At 41.6% G+C, this 21,549-nt stretch overlaps 2 protein-coding genes across 6 annotated transcripts in view; one reads left to right on the top strand and one right to left on the bottom strand.

Annotated features, from left to right (window-relative positions):
- Positions 1–4,157, top strand: part of LOC144691736 (uncharacterized) — a 56,961-nt gene extending 52,804 nt beyond the window's left edge. For all 4 annotated transcript variants that reach the window (XM_078560148.1, XM_078560147.1, XM_078560146.1 and 1 more), the window contains 2 exons: positions 1,304–1,447; positions 3,521–4,157. In XM_078560148.1, the coding sequence (XP_078416274.1) occupies positions 1,304–1,447; positions 3,521–3,649 (273 nt within the window). In that variant the 3' untranslated portion in view covers positions 3,650–4,157. The remainder of the gene's footprint in view (positions 1–1,303; positions 1,448–3,520) is intronic.
- Positions 4,158–13,324: 9,167 nt separating this feature from the next.
- LOC144691735 (zinc finger protein 654-like) overlaps positions 13,325–21,549 on the bottom strand; it is a 66,480-nt gene continuing 58,255 nt past the window's right edge. For both annotated transcript variants that reach the window (XM_078560143.1, XM_078560144.1), the window contains one exon: positions 13,325–17,546. The gene's annotated coding sequence lies outside the window, so the exon portion shown is untranslated. The remainder of the gene's footprint in view (positions 17,547–21,549) is intronic.

The raw sequence follows: 21,549 nt of genomic DNA, 5'->3' as shown, positions 1-21,549 counted from the left end.
TACAATTCTAAAGGGGATCTAGGAACAGAGAGGCCTGGGGGTATATGTACACAAATCATTGCAGCTTGAGGGAATGATTAAAAATGCACACGGGAACCTAGGCAATTTAATTAATTAGCAGCATCCAGTACAAAAACAAGAAAATGATGACAGACCTTTATAAAACACTGGTTCAGCCTCGGCTGAAGTTCTGTGTCCAACTCTAGGGGCCACACTTCAGGAAGAATGAGGGTGCAGAAGATTTACATGAATGGTTCCAGACCTGAAGGACTTCTGTTATGTGAAGAAGCTCAGATTGTTCTCTTTAGAGGAGAGAGGGTTGAGAGTAAATTTGATAGAAGTGTTCAAAATCACAAACGGCAATGTGAGAAAAAATATTTTTTTTATGTGGCAAATGATTACAGCCCTAGAATGCACTGCCTGAGTGTACTGGAGGCAGATTCAATTGTGGCTTTCAAAAGGGGATTGGATAAACATGTGAACAAAAAATATTTCCAGGGCTATGGGGAAGGGTTTGTGGGGATAGAAGTAGGGGGGGGTGGTGTGGAACTAGCAAAATTCTACTTACAGAGAACCAGAATGGCCTCAATGGCTCGAATGTTTTCCTTCTGTGCTATGATTCCATGATTTAATAGAAGAATCTTGATTTAATATTTTAAATCTTGTCCTGATGGAAAACTGCAAGGGAAAAACTTAATGGCCATATAGATGTAGCAAGGCAAACCTGAGTGGCCCATAGACAACATGAACTCCACTGACTACCTTGAATTGGAAGCTCAAATATAAAAACAGAATTAAAACACGATTCACATAAGAGTTTGAGGGTTGCTTACAGAATGGTTAAGTATAGGTGCCATCTTTAAATGCAAAAGTAGAAATGCACAGTTTACCCATTTTAATTGTTGGTCTATACGAAGTTAGCTGATCTCAGCTGGGAAACAGTGGGGTGCACTACAATTGGTCTTTGTGCCCATAAGCTTAGGAGTAGAAAAGATCAACTAGGGCTGTCAAGCAGAAACATGTAAAGGCCTAAACATGGAGCTAGGCCTAGCCTGTACCCTTTACTGTACGTGTGTAAATAGCTCTAGTAGTTAATAAAAACTAAAACGACTTAAAAGACACTGTCTGTAACCATCATCATCCCAACAGAATGTACACACTGGCCATATGGATAAGATACTAGAGGGTTTCTGGAACCTTGCCCAGGTACAAGACAAAGCCTTTTAAAGAAAATTGAGGGGGAAGGAAGCAGACTATGTAGAATGTGGAAAACCAGTAAAGTTTTTTTATTCTACAATTACAGGAAATTGACAAAGAGTTGAAGATCTCAGCTGTAGCTTTTCTTGATGGTCCTGACAGCTGCCAAGTTGATATATCCAAAAAGGAAGTTCGCCTGAGTCAAATTTTTAAATGGTACAAGGTTGATTTTGGTGGAACAGATGAAAAGGTAAATAAATTATTTTGTGAATATTCACATCATGAGTGAAAGTAAACTGATAACTGAGTAAATTATAACACTATATTCTGAGATACTGCCTGGATTGAAGTCAGGAAATCCAGAAGAAGTGATATCCCTTAGACTCTGCTGAATTTAACAGCAGGCCCTGATAAACATCTTTTTCTTAGGCTCCCAGCAACAGCTAGCCAGTTTGAGGGGTGGGCCGGCTGTTGGGAAGGTTGCAGCCAGGGAGCTGAGTGGAGGGAAGGAGTTGTGAGATCAGAATCCTCATGAGGGAGGTTGGGAAGGTTGCCCAATTCTGATTGATTCAATGTTCCTGCTTCACCCGCCCAACAGGTGAGAGGAAAAGCACTGAACTCGTAGATTCAGCAGCCCTTGCTTTTTAGTTGTCAGTTTTCCCGAGGCCCAAGAAACCAGGCTGGCTGGTTAAATTTGAAATCAGCGTCATTATAATATTTAAATAGCCAAACTGCCTCCTGGAAGTGAGCTGGTTGCCCACTCTATCCATTCTTGGTCCTCTCCTATTTCAGATTCCATATGTACACTGACATTACCAGCTCTACCTCACCTATCACCACCTCTTAACACCTCTATTGCCTTTAATTCAAAATACTGATTGTCCAATGTCCAGTACTGAACGTGTAGAAATTTCTTCCAACTAAATATCAGAAGCCCGAAGCTATTGCCTTTGGTCCTTGCCACAAACTTCATCCCTCACCACTGATTCCATCATACATCAACAAGGCACAAGTCAGGAGTGTGATGGAATACTCCCCACTTGCCTGGATGAGTGCAGCTCCCAAAACACTGAAGAAGCTTGGCACCGCCCTCCAAGTCACCATCCTGACTTGGAAATATATCGCTGTTCCTTCACTGTCACTGGGTCAAAATCCTAGAACTCCCTTCCTAATAGCACTGTGGATGTACTTACTCCACATGGACTGCAGCGGTTCAAGACGACAGCTCACCACCATCTTCGAGGACAACTTGGGATGGACAATAAATACTGGCCCAGCCAGCGAAGCCCACATCCCGTGATTGAATTTTTAAAAATTCACACTATCCCTAAGACCAGTTACCCTCACCTCTGTAACATCACTCAATTCCTTGCCTCATCTGCTGCGAAAACACATCCTTATTACCTCAAGACTTGAACATTCCAAACCTCTCTTAATGGCCTCCCATTTTCCACCCAACATAAACTTGCGCTTATGCAAAAACTCTGCTGCCTGCTTCGTAACTTGCACTAAGTCTAGTTCACCCATCATCCCTGTGCTCACTGGACATTGGCTCCCTGTCCAGCAATGCCTTGATTTTAAAATTCCCATCCTTGTTTTCAATTCCCTCCATGCTCTTGCCCTCCCTTTCCTTGTGATCTTCTCCAGTCCTCTTGAGATCTCTGTGCTTCTCTGGGCTCTTGCACATCCCCAGTTTTAGTTGCACCACTTCGGGTGGCTATGCCTTTAGCTGCCTAGGTCCGAAGCTCTAATTCCCTCCCTAATCCTCCCTGCCTCTCTTTTCCCCACTGAGACTCCTTAAAACTTCTCTTTGACCAAACCTTTGGTCATCTGCCCTAATATCTTTCTTTATGAGCCAGTGTCAAACTTTGTTTGATAATGCTCCTGTGAAGTGCCTTGGGATGTTTTACCACAATAAAGGCACTATATAAAAGCAAATTGTTGCTGAGGAGCTGCTGCATTGTTAAAGGTGACCATAAGTAATTCCACAGCACAATTTGAAAGGAGGGTACAGAATTCTCCTAGTGTTCTCCCTCAATCTTAGAATCACCAAAGAAACAAATTTACTGGTTATTCATCTCATTTGCAAAATCCTGTGTTCAGATTGACTAATGTTTACTTATATAAATAATATACACTACAAAAGCAATGGGTTAGATGTGAATTACTTAGAGATGTCCTGAGGTGATAAGGTGCTATATAACTTGATGGCAAATTTAAACCTCACATTCTTAAATTCATTTTCATTATAATACATAAATCATTTTATTCCATTTAAAGAAATACTTAGTTTAACAAATTTGCACTTTGTTGCCTTGTATAGTTGTTAAATTGGTTGTTAGAGCATCTAGGAGATTCACCAAAGAAGAAAGCACTGAAAGAACTCCTGAGTCATGGGGACATCAAAATTGCCAGTCTTCCATATGACTGGTCAACAAATTCTAAAGACTGATGAAGAAGAAGTGGAAGTTATTAGCTGCCTGCAATGAATATTCCAATCAATCCACTGCTCTTACTGCATACCTTCTGAAATATTAACCAAATCTGTCTTGAATAGAAAGTTCAATATAAATTTTTCTGGAAATTATTCTGAATTGATTATGCTGTTTGTTACTTGACTTTAAGCCCAGATTCAAGCTTCATCATCAGCAATGCTACAGCTTTTTGTAAAGTTTGTATTTTCAACTACTCTTTAGTCTGTCAGGACAATTGAAAGGGACACTTCTTTTCACTTTGTTTCCTCCCTCCTAGACTGAAGTCTGAAATTGCATTTTCTCCAGACATTTTTTCTCATTATCGGCATTCTCCAAAGAATGTGTCTGGGAATATAGTAACTGTTAATTGCCCTTTAGTAAATGTTCATCGACTACCAAGGATTGTAAGGGGGTGCGTTATAATTTCTAAATATTGTTTTCCTACATGCTTGTCTTCTGAACCACAATAAAGTCAGTGCAAAATAATATCTACCTCTTGACCATTTTATTTCTGTTTTTATTACATTAAAAAGCTACCCTCCTATCTGAGTCCCTCTCTACTTCCAGGGCAGGGGATATTTTGTACAGGCACCTGTGCCGCTGCTGGCTATTGTAGGGCATTTGCCTCGGTGATAGGCTGACTGTGATGGTCAGATGTTTATACCTTGATTTTGTTTTTAGTTCCTTTAACATCACATCCTTCCTAAGTCACTTTGCAGAACTATACGGAGTCTGAGCCAAAGAAGAAAATATTGGGTGGGGTGACTAAAAATTTGATTAACGAGTTGATTTTAAGATAGATCTTCAAGGAGAGGGAGCTAGAGGGGCTAGTGCAGGGAATTGCAATGCATGACACAGGTCTCAGTGGTGGATATAGTCTTCTGTGAGGAGAGATATGTTACCAGAAGTTATAGCTGTAGGGAGGCAAAGGTTATGGATGGATTTAAACATGTAGGTATTTTACACAGGAGGGTATTTTAAATTTGATAATTGGCAATGTTAGGAACGCTGAGCCTTTCGAAGGATAGGAAATGAGCAGCAGGTTTGGATCAGCTGAAATTTATGGAGGATGAAGATTCAAGGCTGAGCAAAAATGTATTGGAATAATTGATTTGAGATTACAAAGGCATGCATTAAGTGTTTCACCAGTATATATATAGAGAAGTGGACCATGTTTAGTACCTGGTCTTTTCTGATGCAAATATTGGGTTGGAAGCTCAACTCAGGGTCATTTAGAATGCCAAGGTTGCAACCAGTCTGATTCAGCCAGAGACTGTGACCACCAACGGATGAAATCGATGGCAAAAGTACAAAGATTGTGAAAGGAGCCCACAAAGATTAAGTACTGTTGCTCAAGGGGTTGGCATCATTGAAACAGTGAAGAGTGAGAATGGATTGGAGAATTTGAAGTGATAGCAGGGAGCTCAGTGCCTCACTGGTAAATAGCATAGAGGTGTTCAGCAGATGTTGTTGGAGAAAATGTCTATGAATTGTTGTCACACATGGGAGTTTTCAGGCTGCTGGACAGCAGTGCGGGAGAAAATCAACAGGTATGTATTGCATCTCTTGTAGTTGCACAGGGAGGTGTCAGGGAAGCAGGTGGTCTGATGATGGATCATACGAAGGGAGTGGTTCTCTCAAACAACTTCCTGACTCCCCAAAGCCTGTCCACTATCTACATGGAACAAGTTAGGATTGTGATGGAATACTCCCTATTTGCCTGGATGAATGCAGCTCCAACAACACTCAGGACAAAGCAGCCCACTTACTCAGCACCCCCTCCACCACCAGCATAGTGCAACAATAGTGTGTATCATCCTGCTTACTAAGCCACATCACAGGGCAGTTAAGAGACAAATGCATTGCTGTGGGTCTGGAGCCATATATAGGCCAGACCGGGTAAGGACAGCAGATTTCCTTCCCCAAAGCAGGGGTTCTCAACCCTTTAACTTCCAAGGCCCACCTCCCGTTATATAAAAATGCCATTGATCCTGTGTAATAAGTATTTTCTTTATAAAATTAGTTTTGTATAAAATGTTACTTCTTCCATATCGCCCTCTATCTCCAGCTATATTTGTTCCTGAAAAAATCCATCTGCCAATTCACTTACAACTGCACTTTCAAAATCTCAACCATCTTAGCCGTTAGCTCTCCATTTACATTTCTGCAGTTACTGATTTGCTCAACCACATCCTTATCTCCACCTTTGATGCCCTAGGGCTCAATAAAACCATTACACACTCTCGCCTTAGCTGTTCCCTCTGGTATGGCCCTCATGACAGCTCCCTTAGGCCCAAGGAATGGAGACTTTAAAAGGTTATTGCAGACAACTGATTTAGCATTCACTGCCACATCTGGCTGGACCATTTAAAACACCATCAGGTCCTGCTCTCATTTGCCAAAACTGCTAACTGTTCGGAATCATCCTAGAATGCAAAAATAACCCATGGCTTCTGTTCTCTATTGCAAACCGTCTTCTTAAACCCTTTGCCCCTCCACACTCAACTCAAACAATAGGGGATGGTGGGCAGAGGGGGTCTGGTGATTTAGTGAGAGTGGCTGAGTGAGGGTAGTGGGGCATCTGACTGTATGTGTGGTCTTGTCAATCACCCACCCCAACTTTCAGTCAACAGTGTCCCCAACTATCCAAAGTGTCCCTTATTGTCTCCCTACAGAGTTAGTCACCCAGATCATCCGGCTGGATGGGACTGCTCTCACGTGGTTCCATTCTCAGCTAATTGCAGCCAGAGTATCTCTCGCAATAGCTCTTCCATCCTGCTCATGCACCATTACCTCTGGTGTCCCCGAGGATCTATCCTGCCCCCCTCCTATTTCTCATCCGCATGCTAATGCTCAGCGACATCATCCAACATCACAAGGGGGAAGATGATACCCAGCTCTACCTCACCACCCTCGACTCTTCCGCTGTTACTAAATTATCAAGACCGCTTATCTGATATCCAGTAGTGGATGAGAAATTTCCTCCAATTAAATATCAGGAAAACCGAAACCATTATTTTTCACTTCACAGGAATATTATAATACAAAGTATGACACCTAGCCACATAAGGAAATATTAAATCAGATGATAAAGAGCTTGGTCAAAGTAGTACGTTTTAAGGATTGTTTTAGAGGGGGAAAGCAAGATGGAAAGGTGTAATAGGGGGAATTCCAAGCTTGGAACCTAGGTAACTGAAGACATGCTCACCAATGACGGAGCAGCTACAATAGGGGATGCTCAAGAGGCCAGAATTAAAGGAGTGCAGTTAACTTGTAGGGTTGTGGGGCTGGAATAGACCAGAGATAGGGAGGGGTGAGGCCATGGAGGAATTTGAAAACAAACTCTATTCCCTAATTCTATCCACCCCCCGGCAACAGTCTGAGATTAAGCCCGTCTGTTCACAGCCTTGGTGACACATTTGATCCCAAACTGAGCTTCTGACTCATATTCCTGCCGTGACAAATAATAAATATTTATTTGTACAACTACTCCAAATCCTCCTCCAGGTACTTTGCCCTAAGAGGGATTTGAAAACAAGGATGAGAATTTTAAAAACAAGGCATTGCTTGAGTGGGAACCAACGTAGGTCAGTGAGCACAGGGATGATAGGGGAACGAGACTTAGTGCAAGTTTAGACAGGCAGTGGCGTTTTGGATGACCTCTAGTTAATGGAGAGTAAAATGTGGGAGACCAGCCAGGAGTGCATTAGAATATTCAGTATAGATCTAACAAAGGCATGAATGAGGATTTCAGCAGCACATGAACTGAGACTGGGACGAGTCAGGTGATATTAAGGTGGTGAAAATAGATGGTCTTAGTTTTTTTTATTCACTCGTGGGATGTGGGCATTACTGGCTAGGCCACCATTTATTGCCCATCTCTAATTGCCCTTAAGAAGGCGGTGGTGATCTTGCCTTCCTGAACCACTGCAATCCATGTGGCATAGGTACACCCACAGTATTGTTAGGGAGAGAGTTCGAGGATTTTGACCCAGTGACAGTGAAGGAATGGCGATTTATTTCCATCCTGACATTGGTTCCCACTAAAGCAACCTCTTGTTTTTAAAATTCTCATCCTTGTTTTCAAATCCTTAAGGTATAGTACCTGGAGGAGGTGTTATACAATTAAATACTTATTTGTTTTACTTAATGTAAAATGTTGCTGGTGTTGAACAACAATTCTTAATACCAATGCTAAACACTCAGCAGGCAAGATAACATTTGTGGGAAAAGAGTTAACATTTCAGATCATGATTTCTCATCACAACTAATCATCAGCCTGGAACATTAACTCCATTCCCCTCACCACCTGCTGAATGTTTTCCAAACATGTGTATATTTTCAGAATTCCAGCATCCATGGTATTTTGTTTATGTGTCTATATCTGCTTGCATGTTGGACCTTAAAAGCCCTATAAATCCTTTCCCTCCCCAAATAAGGTTATACATGGGAACTTAACAGATGGAAATCAAAAAAGCAACATCTACATTGTGGGAGAAAGATAATGTTGTAAAACAATGAAAATAAGAGACCTGTGAATCTCTCGCATTAGGAGTGAGTCACTGTGGATGCTGCTGATGCTTATACACTGCTTCAGGTATTGAGAAGGGCTGCTATCCACTTCTCTTCTTGATGATAAACCTGACACCCACCATTGCTCCAAATTTTAACTTGCTCATTCCTTACCAGCAGAATGGCCCAATCACTTGCGCAAAGTGCTGGCTACCAGGCACCAAGGAGCATGGTCCCCTCCCATCATGAACTGAAGCAGTGTCAAACAGTTCCACACATGTCCTGCAGAGGCATGTCTCACATGCCTTACCTGCTCATTCAAAGGTTGCTAGTGGGCTCCAGGCACTAACATGCTGCACGCAGTGTGTGCAGGTGGCGAAAGTGGGCAAACATCAGTGACACTACTTCTGTTGCAATTATCACTGTGCATGTGGGGCCAAGCCAAGCAGAAAGCAGCTGAAAGGTTGCGAAAAATAGCTGTGCCAGAAGTGGAGGATGATGGAAGTGACAGCATACAGTAGAATAATCTCAATGGACCCCTCAAAGCCTTGGCACAGACCCCTGGTTGAGAACCCTACCCAAAAAGGATGTTAATGCACCTGATCAGTTTCTTACAACATTCCAATAATTTCATGGTCACCATTGTTGATATTAGTTTTTTTATTCCAAATATAGTTAACTGCATTTAAATTCCCCAGCTGCAGTGGCGGAATTTGAACTCACATTGGGATCATTAGTCCAGGCCTCTAGATTACTAGATTAAATAACATAACCATTCTGCTACTGTACCCGCTGGTGGTGGAAATGGTGATGTTAATTTGGTGAATGTGGATGCTGACAAGATGGGAGGTGAGGACACTGGTTGGAGGAGGTCAGAGTAGCAGCATGGGAAGCAAGACAAACTTAGGCAAAGATGCTGCCCACCACACTGGAGAGGAATCCTCGGTTGATGACAAAAGGACATTTCAGAGGCTCTGGTGAAAGATAGTGTCATCAGAATCAATGAGACGCAGAAACTGGAAAGAATGCAGTTCTTAAGGTTAAGAGCTAGTTGTGGCTTGTAGTAAATGTTGAGTATTGCCTGTTTTTGTATCGAGCTAATTTAATTAATACGTTAATCTCCCTGCAGTTCTATTTGCACAACCACAGACTCCAGTTAAGCCAGGGCAGCCATCACCAACTACTCCTGGTCAGGCTAAACTACACTTAATTTCCCACTACAAACTTTCTTTCAGTTCCTCATTCACTCTTGCAGATTATGTCTTAAAACATGAGCTACTATATAGAAAACACACTACTTCATGAGAGGTTTTAGGATAAAGAAGTTACTTTGATTAATTTGGAAATGCAGGTGATTGCATTTTTTGTAATATTCCGTGTAGAATTTGGGTCTGACAGACAATCTTACTTTGCCATCACGATTAGATCTCCAGTGAACTTGGCAGTGTCTAAACTAGTCACACTGTTAGAGTTTTGGTCAATAGATTTGTCAAATCCAGATTGCTGCTGATATAAATCAAGACTGTCCAAGAAAAAAAAGGTAGGAAATTGAATGTGTGTACTCTGATGGAATCCACGGTTTGTGGAGTTTTAGTGGGAGTGCAGGCTAGTGCTGCTGACCAGTTGCAGGATGGTTTCCTGAGCTGGGCCTTGCAGCCGATGGTGGAATCTGCAGAGATGCCCAAAAATCTAGAGCAGGGGATGGGGAAGCTCCTGGACTGGTGGACACAGTTGGCTCTGGATACCGGTCCTGCTTTCCAGGATGTTTGCAGTCACAAGCAGCCAGTCCTGTTGAAAACCCTACTGCTCACAGTGGCCTGACTTCGGTATTCGGAACTACATACTTTTTTGGTCCAAGGAGGGGAACCAGCTGTTATTGAGTTTCACAGCCTCTGAAAGAATGTGAAGCAGGTTCATGTGACCCCAGCCAGCGCAAAAAGCAGCCCAGGTGACCAGGATGTGCTGGAGAAGAGTTTGTGACATAGGTGAAAAAGTGGGATACTAAGGCTGGATACGGAGGGGCATGTTAGTGGGATGGTGAAAAAGGCATATGAGACACTTGCCTTTATCAGTCAAGGCATAGATTACAAAGTAGGGAGGTCATGTTGGAGTTGTATAGAATCTTGGTGAGGCCACAGCTGGAGTAGTGTGTGCAGTTCTAGTCGCCACATTATAGGAAGGATGTGATTGCACTGGAGGGAGTGCAGAGGAGATTCGCCAGGATGTTGCCTGGGATGAAACATTTAAGTTATGAAGAGAGGTTGGATAGGCTTGGGTTGTTTTTGTTGGAGCAGAGAAGACTGAGGGGCGACCTGATCGAGGTGTACAAGATTATGAGGGGCATGGACAGGGTGGATAGGGAGCAGCTGTTCCCCTTAGTTGAAGGGTCAGTCACGAGGGGACATAAGTTCAAGGTGAGGGGCAGGAGGTTTAGGGGGGATGTGAGGAAAAGCTTTTTTCCCCCCAGAGGGTGGCGACCGTCTGGGATGCGCTGCCTGGGAGGGTGGTGGAGGTGGGTTGCCTCACATCCTTTAAAAAGTACCTGGATGAGCACTTGGCACGTCATAACATTCAAGGCTATGGGCCAAGTGCTGGTAATTGGGATTAGGTAGGTAGGTCAGGTGTTTCCCATGTATCGGTGCAGACTCGATGGGCCGAAGGGCCTCTCCTGCACTGAGAGATTCTGGATCTGGGCGTGGAAATGAGAAGTAAGGTTACCGCTGCTGCTTCAGTTATTTTAAAGGAATTGTTTCCTTTAGTGCATCGCACTATTCTTAGCCATGAAAATGAACATTTAACAAAGAGATGCATTAGTCCTAATCACTATTTTGATTTTTTTTATTCTTCCATGGAATGTGAGCATCACTGGCAAGGCCAACATTTATTGTTCATCCCTATTTGACCTTGAGGTGGTGGTGGAGCAGCCTTCTTGAACCACTTGAGTGCATTAGAAATAGATACACCTGCAGTGCTGTTAAGAGCAGGAGTTCCAGGATTTTGACCCAACAATAGTGAAGGAATAGCTATATAGTTGCAAGTCAGGATGGTGTGTAGCTTGGAGGGAAACTTCAGCTGGTGTTCCCATGCATCTGCTGCCCTTCTCCTTCGAGGTGGTTGAAGTCAAAGGTTTGGAAGGTGCTGTCGAAGGAGCCTTGGTGAATTGCTGCAGTGCATTTTATACATTGCTCACACTAAACGGGTGGTGGAGGGAACGAATAGTTAAGTTGGTGGATGGGGTGATCAAGCAGGCTGCTTTATCCTGAATTGTGTCGAGTTCGAGTGTTGTTGGAGCAGCACTCATCCAGGCAAGTAGAGAGCATTCAATCACACTCCCAACTTATGCCTTGTAGATGGTGATGGACAGGCTTTGGGAAGTCAGGTGGTGAGTTACTCACCTCAGAATTCCCAGCCTCTGACCTGTTCTTGTAGCCACTGTATTTATATTACCGGTCCAGTTCAGTTTCTGCTCAATGGTAACCACCGCCGCCGCCTCCACACCCCCACCCCCACACGCCGGATGTTGATGTGGGGGATTCAGTGATAGTAATGCATTGAATGTCAAGGGAAGATGGTTAGATATTCTCTCTTACTGGAGATGGCCATTGCGTGGTACTTGTGTGCCATGAATGTTACTCGTCACTCAGCACCTCAAGCCTGAACACTTTTCACAACTTGTTGCATATGGGCATGGACCACTTCAGTATCTGAAGATTTGAGATTAGTACTGAATACAGTGCAATTATAGTGAACATCTCCATTTCTGACAAGGAGGGAAGGTCACTGGTGAAGATGGTTGGCCTTTAACAACCATCTTCCTTCGTGTTAGATATAATTCCAACCATTGGAGAGTTCCCTCTGCCACACTGCCTCCCCACCCCTAATGACTTGAATTTTGCTATGGCTCCTTGATGCTACACTCAGTCAAATGTTGCCTTGATGTCAAGGACAGTCACCTCAAATTCAGCTCTTTTGTCCATGTTTGAAACAAACCTGTAATGAGGTCAGGAGCTCTGGTGGAACGCAAGCATCAGTGAACAGGTTATTGCTGCCTGAGTGCCACTTGATAGGACTGTCAACGACACCTTCCTTCACTTTGCTGGAACAGCTTGGCTGTTGCCACAGGCAGGATGGTGTCAGGGTTCATGGCCTTTGCTGTATTCAGTGCCTTCAAAAGACTTTTTCTTTAGTGAACCCCATCAGAGTATAAAGTTTCTTCCCTTTATTTTTTACTAGAAAGTTTTGAGAATGAGAGCAAATTAACTGTCACCTTAATTTCTACATTAAATTGCTGGTGAAAATATATAGAATCGTAGAAATGTTAGTACAGAAGATCCTTTAATTCTTTCTGTGCTGGTGCTAACAGCACCACTGGAGCCACCTACTTTAACTATGTTTTCCTACACGGTCCTCTTAGCCATTTACATTATTTCGCATCAATTTTTGCGATTTTGACTTTTACACTGTGATTGACTCATCTTCAAAATTCTTCATAGTATTGCATTGTAAATCCTAATAACTCTGAAAATAAATTCCTTTCAAAATTAATCCTGATTTTATGTTCCTTTGTTGCTAACCAGTTTGGAAAAAAAGATCTTTTCAGTCTCAAATCTTTTCATAATTTTGAACACATTTCTATCTCTTTAAACTTATTTTGGTAAAAACTTTCATCACAGCTTTACCTTCTCACTCTTATCTTGTGGTAGAACTTCCTAAAAGTTCATGATTTCAACATCGCTATTCCCAATTCAAATCAGTTTATTCTTCAAGACTACAACAGCATCTTTAACAAACTTAAATACATCCCACTATCTAATTTATGCCATCAGTTCTTCTATGTGTAGTGATTTCTTAATTTTGACCATACTATCCGTGCAGCAGTTTGGAAAGAAAAACAAGAATCTTCATTTCAGACTGCTTTCATGGTTAGACAATGACAGGAGAAGCACAAAAGCAGGTCATCAGTCCATCACTTTGCTTAGAAAATAACTCAGTATTTTTGGAGAAGAGTGGAAAAGAGAGCACTTAATTTAAATCACCCACAAACCAATATTAATCAAAAACCACTACAATGTACTTACCACATATCATTCAGTTGCCCTCAATTTTGCAGTTGGGACTTGGGAAAACATTATAAATACAAATAGAGACAACAGTGATTTTTAATCAATAAATTCAGGCAATGTACAAAAAAACCTAATTCTTCAAATCATATTTTCAGAACTGCATCAGAATTAAACTTTCTAGGCCATATCCACCAGAATGACTGCTGTTCAATCATGGCTCAGCTTTATATCAACAAGCACAAAAGTAGAATAACGTACAAATGTTCAACAAGAAGCACAAAATGTATTACTTGCTAAACCAAATTTTAAATAGTTCCATTACAAATAATCGATAGAGAAAAGTGCAAAAGTTAACATTTCAAAGTGTATTTAATCTTGTGTGGAAATATTTTTCAATCTCAGTTTAAAAAGAATAAGAAACATTGATACCACAATAAGGCTTTCCTCCCTTTGTTGTCAGTGCCTTTATTTTAATAAAGAAAAGAAATAAATATTCTTTAAATGAGCTTACTTTCAAATCATCGCAAAACTAACAGAAAATAATGCTGTGATGGAAAATCCCAGAAAAATGACCTGAGAATGACAAATGCACTTTAAAGTGCCTTAAATGAAAAACCGAACTGCTACTTGTATAATGCACAGATGGGCAATTTATTATGATCAGTGATTGTTTGCATTATCCCAAGCAATGCTGCCTGTACAAGGTATCTGCATATAACCCATCTAAATTTTAGAAGACTGCTTGTTCATAATCTTTACTTCCCCCTTAAGGACAGGAAGTTTTGTAGGAAACTTTACATTATTAATAAACCAGATTGCAAAAATTAAAAATATTTTCTCATTTACACTTTCCTACTTAAAACAGTAGTTGTATATTATTTTAGTAAAGGACACAACAGTAACTGTCAACAGATACATCATATCCTCAAATAGTGTAATCCATTACTCAGGAATTTGTACTTTACTTCTGTGCACCTTTATACAAAGGCCATTTACCACCACATCTAAGACATAGCTACTATATTCACTATTGGCAATTAATGTCAATAGGAAGCATTTTCTAGCTTGTTTTGATGCCAGATGTTAAACTTGGACAATATTAAGACCATACTCAATGAGATAGTAGGAAAAGGCCCAAATACAGAATTTAGATGCATGGAATTTAATACAAATTTTCAATGCCATCAAGATTTAGGATAGTTAGGTTTTAACAGGATCTGTGACCTTTCCACAAGTTATTACAACTCCAACTGGACTCAAACATGCTTCAGAAATGAATTCCCTAAATTCTCCACTTGCAATGTTCCTTTTGCCTTACACGGGGAAAGGTCTTTTATTAAAAAAGGCAAAAACACTGCTAAAGACCAGAGCTCAACAGGCCAAACTGGCCTTTGTTCATACCTGATTTTCATATAAGTGTTCATTTTAGCATTGATACAAAAATAGCTTATCAAGTAGTACACAATGCAGACAATATTGACTGATGTGAAAACAATCACACAGTACGGCGGGTGCTACCACTCCAAAATGTGGAAATGTAAAGAACAACCTGGTCTTCAAAATTTATTGGATTGCATGCAGTTTGTCAGACCAGTAGGCCTGTTCAAGATGAATGCAAAACAAACTATAAATGTTGACTGACAAAAGCTTCAAAACAAGAAGCCATTAGAAATCAAAATTGCACTGTGCTGCAATACATTATACACAATTGTATGTCTATGTACCAGAGAATAATTTAAAATAAAAGGTGTGCTCTCAGATTAACTTGTCATGGTGGTCATCTTTTCAAATAGTAACTCTAATATGTTTCCAAAATTTATGGTCACACGTATACCTTGTCCAGAACTAAATGTGCAGAAGCGATTATTCCTCTGCTCCCATTCAAAGCACCAACCATGTGTATAGTGATGGTATTCAGTAACAGACTGTAATCGACAAACACTGATTTTGGTCCTGAATTTGACCTTTGCTGAGACAAAGAACTTTCTTTCATGAATAGAACACCAACATTCACCTTTTTGCTCTGCATCTACAATGATTTATACCTATAACCTTAAAACTGAGATCAAACTCATCAAAATGATCCCAATCAACATTCTGAAAAGGTTGATTCTCCAAAATTTTCAAGAGTTTGGTGCATTTAGCCCTTTGTTTGCATTGCAGCTTCATTTACCAATCTCAAATACAAATTCTTTGATAAGTCAGCATAGAGCAATGCCATAGACGTATTAGTTGATGAACTGTCATTATAGATACTCTGTTGTTAGGTTTGCAGATCAGAGATCATTGAACGTAATGTAAAGCAAAGTAATAACATTTCTAATGGATTAATTTAAAATAATATCCTGCACTCTTTTGCAGCTAAGGATCTCCCTGCACTCAACATAAGGCATTTGAGCTGAGGGCCTATTTGCCCAAGTAGTGAGTTTTCTGTGTAAATTGAAGAAACTTGATTTTTGCATATCACCTTCAGATGTGTTATTATTGCTTTTTTCAATTCTTGTAATGCACTGATTAGGAACATCCTTATCATTTTAGTTTTTGTGGCAGGCAGTTCATTCATTTTCCTTCAATCCTGTGGCATTTGAGTTGCCAAATTTCATATGTGACTATTGTCAGATTATCTTTTCATTTTCATATTGGAAGCAAACATCAATTAGGAATAGAATGCTTGTAATTTCTTCCATAAATTTGTCTAATTCCACTTTGGAAGTTTTCTGTAGGATGAACAAAATGTTCAGATTTGAAAAGCCTTTGCAAGAGCTATTTTAGTGCATTAAGACTAAAAGTTTAGCACACTGTTTCTTGAGGTAAACAAAAATCCTGAAATTACACTACATCCTTAATGCAAACAAGTCTTTAGGAGCTAAGCATTTTGCATGTTATACCGAGGTGCATGCTATGCTGAATGCCTTATAAAAGTAACGTTAAAATCTAATGTAGAAAAACTGGGAGTCAAAGTCCAGTGTTTAACTAATATAACAGCCTAAACAATCGTAATATGTACATAGTCAATATCCTTATTATATCACGATAGAAGATAATGCACTTAGAAAAAAAAACACATTATGCTAGTCAACTTTGAACTTTTTGTTCATCTCTCATTTCTTCAGCACATGCAGAAGAGCAAAAGCTCTTCAACATCGTGTTGTTTTGGAAGACAACCAAGCATATATATGAATAACTCCACCTCAGCTTTTATAATGAAATCTTCAACTGTACTTAACTAACTTGGATTTGCTGTACCTGTGCTTAAAGTCATTTCATTGGACTAAATTTTCCAGGAAAAATAATGGTGCATTAAGGATGCATGGTATTATTAGTGCGCAAATTGGCCAGCATTCAGAAGATGGTACACCATTAAGTTGTGAATTTCCAAAACATTTTGGTCAATTTATCCCACTCTACTGTTTGCCTCACTCGAAATAACATCTCACCCATAATCTTCTCATTAAGAACTTGCTGGATTTGCACATTAATTGTCCATTAAAACCTGTCATTTAGTTAGGACTCAAAGTACCTTATTAATGATGTGATAATTGTTTATGCAATGTCAATCTCTCTGGCCCAGAAAGCGAATAATTTAAATGATTGAGTCTCAATCCTGCTTGTAGTAACTTTTTTGAGATATAAAAAAAATCAAATTTGAATTTTATTTTCTTACTTTTCCTTTTTTCCCTCCCAATCAATCCAATCTTTCTTGACTCAAATTCACATACCTTCCTTCTCTGTTTTAACTGTTTATTTCTCAGTCCTTAAATTTCATTGATTGAGATACACTGTTGTTAAGATGCCCTGTCATTAGCTCATTTCCAGCAAGTTACTGCGCAAATCATATTCAAACTGAAGGATGCAGGAAAAAGTCTAACAAACAGTGCAGGCCGTAAGATGCTCCAACAAGATATAGCCCATACAAGTCTTCTGGTTCTCTTCTATTGTGCTGTTAGATCACTGCCCTTTTTGTACTGCACTAAGTTTTCAATTTGATGTGGAAAGACCAAAGTTCACGTGTTTCTGAAGGTTCTGCACCTCATATCCATTTCTACAATGTATCACAGGTTTCTCCACACTTCATGGTTCTTCAGTGTAGGAGCACTTGGTGAATAAGCGCTACTGCTTTTAAATTTGGTGTCCTTCTCAAACATGTATGTTTGATATTTTGTCTTCTTTGACCTTTTTCTGTGCTGAGCCTATAGACCTTACATGGCACTTTGATTAAGCTGAGATGAACTCTGTACAGTACTGTAAATTGATTTCCTAGCTTGACTATGGCCATTCTCTTACAGGCATTCCTAGTCACCTGGAAAGCAGAAATGGATCACAATTATTTAGTCACATTCATTTTACTTAATTAAGTAAATCTTAATGACATGCATTTAAAGTATTATCTACAACTAAAATGAGGCCGCCGTAGGCCAGAAAACTTGGTTTTCAATTACAACAGTTTAAAATTGAGTATTACTGAAAAAATAAAATTTTCTGGTTGAAGCTTTTCATCATGCACTCAATAGGTCAATTCGCAAGAATACCCCTCAAATGTAAAGGGAGCAACCATTCATACTGTATAAGTGTGCACCAATTGGTTGGCAAGTGGATTCTGATTGGGGAGGCGATGTCATGGAGAATGCACCAGTTGGTCGTGACTGACAATTAACTGCCAAGCATTGTTTGAAATTTAAACTGGACAGCTTGACTCTAATTGGGAACAGGGCCCGGTGTACTAATATATGTAGTTTCCAGTACACACAAACATGCCACACTACGAGCCCAACTGACAATCTTAAATTGGTTGTCAGCATAAATCTTAGCATATTGAGGATTATTTAGCAAATATTGTCCATGCATGGAATCACATACAATGTTGGACATTGTGTTTTGAGTTTTGCAAACATAGCTAGTTAGGTATGGTCTATACCTTAGATAAAAACAAAAAACTACTGCGGATGCTGGAAATCCAAAACAAAAACAAAAACAAAATTACCTGGAAAAACTCAGCAGGTCTGGCAGCATCGGCGGAGAAGAAAAGAGTCGACGTTTCGAATCCTCATGACCCTTCAGCAGAACTGAGTGAAGTTAGGAGAGCGGTGAAATGTAAGCTGGTTTAAGGTCGCTGGGGGGGGGAGGGGGGAGAGAGAGAGAGAAGTTGGGAGGGGGGGTTGGTTGTGGGGACAAGCAGGCAGTGATACAGATGTTCAAAAGATGTTACAGACAAAGGGACAGGGAGGTGTTAAAGGTGGTGATATTATCTAAGAGAATGTGCTAATTAAGAATGGATGGCAGGACACTCAAAGTACAGCTCTAGTGGGGGTGGGGTGGAAAGACTGACAGGGTATTATAGTTATAGATTTAAAAATAATGGAAATAGGTGGGAAAAGAAAAATCTATATAAATTATTGGAAAAAACAAAAGGGAGGGGGAAGAAACAGAAATAAGGGTGGGGATGGGGGAGGGAGTTTAAGATCTAAAGTTGTTGAATTCAATATTCAGCCCGGAAGGCTGTAAAGTGCCTAGTCGGAAGATGAGGTGCTGTTCCTCCAGTTTGCGTTGGGCTTCACTGGAACAATGCAGCAAGCCAAGGACAGACATTTGGGCAAGAGAACAGGGTGGAGTGTTAAAATGGCAAGCGACAGGGAGGTTTGGGTCTTTCTTGCGGACAGACCGCAGGTGTTCTGCAAAGCGGTCGCCCAGTTTGCGTTTGGTCTCTCCAATGTAGAGGAGACCGCATTGGGAGCAATGAATGCAGTAGACTAAGTTAGAGGAAATGTAAGTGAAATGCTGCTTCACTTGAAAGGAGTGTTTGGGCCCTTGGACGGTGAGGAGAGAGGAAGTGAAGGGGCAGGTGTTGCATCTTCTGCGTGGGCATGGGGAGGTGCCATAGGTGGAGGTTGAGGAGTAGGGGGTGATGGAGGAGTGGACCAGGGTGTCCCGGAGGGAACGATCCCTACGGAATGCCGCCAGGAGGGGTGAAGGGAAGATGTGTTTGGTGGTGGCATCATGCTGGAGTTGGCGGAAATGGTGGAGGATGATCCTTTGAATGCGGAGGCTGGTGGGGTGATAAGTGAGGACAAGGGGGACCCTATCATGTTTCTGGGAGGGAGGAGAAGGCGTGAGGGCGGATGCGCGGGAGATGGGCCGGACACGGTTGAGGACCCTGTCAATGACCATGGGTGGAAAACCTCGGTTAAGGAAGAAGGAGGACATGTCAGAGGAACTGTTTTTGAAGGTAGTATCATCAGAACAGATGCGACGGAGGCGAAGAAACTGAGAGAATGGGATGGAGTCCTTACAGGAAGCGGGGTGTGAGGAGCTGTAGTCGAGGTAGCTGTGGGAGTCGGTAGGTTTGTAATGGATATTGGTGGACAGTCTATCATCAGATATTGAGACAGAGAAGTCAAGGAAGGGAAGGGAAGTGTCAGAGATGGACCATGTGAAAATGATGGAGGGGTGGAGATTGGAAGCAAAATTGATAAATTTTTCCAGGTCCCGACGAGAGCATGAAGCCGCACCGAAGTAATCATCGATGTACCGGAGAAAGAGTTGTGGGAGGGGGCCGGAGTAGGACTGGAACAAGGAATGTTCCACATACCCCATAAAGAGACAGGCATAGCTGGGGCCCATGCGGGTACCCATAGCCACACCTTTTATTTGGAGGAAGTGGGAGGAGTTAAAGGAGAAATTGTTCAGTGTGAGAACAAGTTCAGCCAGACAGAGGAGAATAGTGGTGGATGGGGATTGTTCGGGCCTCTGTTCAAGAAAGAAGCTAAGGGCCCTCATACCATCCTGGTGGGGGATGGAGGTGTAGAGGGATTGGACGTCCATGGTGAAGAGGAAGCAGTTGGGGCCAGGGAACTGGAAATTGTTGATGTAACGTAAGGTGTCAGAGGAATCACGGATGTAGGTGGGAAGGGACTGGACAAGGGGAGAGAGAGAGGAGTCAAGATAACGAGAAATGAGTTCCGTGGGGCAGGAACAGGCTGACACGATCGGTCTGCCGGGACAGTTCTGTTTGTGGATTTTGGGTAGGAGGTAGAAGCGGGCCGTCCGAGGTTGGGCGACTATCAGGTTGGAAGCTGTGGGAGGAAGATCTCCAGAGGAGATGAGGTCAGTGACAGTCCTGGAAACAATGGCTTGATGTTCAGTGGTGGGGTCATGGTCCAGGGAGAGGTAGGAGGAAGTGTCTGCGAGTTGACGCTCATCCTCCGCGAGGTAGAGGTCAGTGCGCCAGACAACAACAGCACCACCCTTGTCAGCGGGTTTGATGACAATGTTGGGGTTGGACCTGAGAGAACGGAGTGCAGTAAGTTCAGAGATAGACAGATTAGAATGGGTGAGAGGAACAGAGAAATTGAGACGAGTAATGTCACGCCGACAGTTCTCAATGAAATGATCAATACCTTGCTCATTGTGAAAAGCAGCTCAGACATGCTGTTTGACACGATCCGCCAGTCTTTGGATGTACGGCCTACATACCTAGCATCACACTAGCACTGAAATTCATATACCACATTACTCATTTGTGTGATAGGCATAACGTCAGCATCCTGGTAGTGGCGAATACCACTCGTGTTGCTACTACATAGTAATAGCATGAAGCAGCTAGCTTCACCTGTTGCTCAAATTTTTAAGATACCTTGCCTTTCCAGGGTAATCGTAGGTAGACTGGGCACTTTTCAGGGCCGAAAGTGACCTGCATTCAATGGAATGACACCCAATCTCCTACCCTTGCATATTTCTGAGATGTGGATGGTATGCTTGCTATATTTAAATGTGCAGCTGCATGTAATAATTTCCTTACATATCTTAATGGGCTCCATCCTGTGCTCAAATTCATTGAAATTGTGCAGTCAAATGAACTCTTTCCTTGACGTATTAATTGAGAAGTCTGCCAGGGGGTTCTCTACCACGGTCTACCTTCACTGGAAATAGGACGCATCAAAGGTATCCTGCAGGATAATGGCTACCCTGATCAGATCATTTTGCATTGCATATCACGCAAACTCATGAACATAAGGCCATCATGTTCGGCCCTGAAAAGTACCCAGGCTACCTCATATTACCCTGGAAGCACATGGTATCTCAAAAATTTGAGCAACAGGTGAAGCTAGCTGTTTCACACTGCTACTATACCGTAGCAACACGTGGTATTTGCCACCAAGCATGCTGCCGTCAAGCCAAAAAGACATTCTGCCTATCAAACAACTGAGTAATATAGCATATGAATTCCAGTTCCAGTGCAATCCTAAGTATGAAAGCCATATGTCCCAAAGACTGGCAGATCATATCAAACAGCATGCCTCTTCGGC

This window comes from Cetorhinus maximus, chromosome 16 (genome assembly GCF_964194155.1).
Source record: "Cetorhinus maximus chromosome 16, sCetMax3.hap1.1, whole genome shotgun sequence".
NCBI lineage: Eukaryota > Metazoa > Chordata > Chondrichthyes > Lamniformes > Cetorhinidae > Cetorhinus > Cetorhinus maximus.
This window is presented reverse-complemented; position numbering and strand designations above follow the sequence as displayed.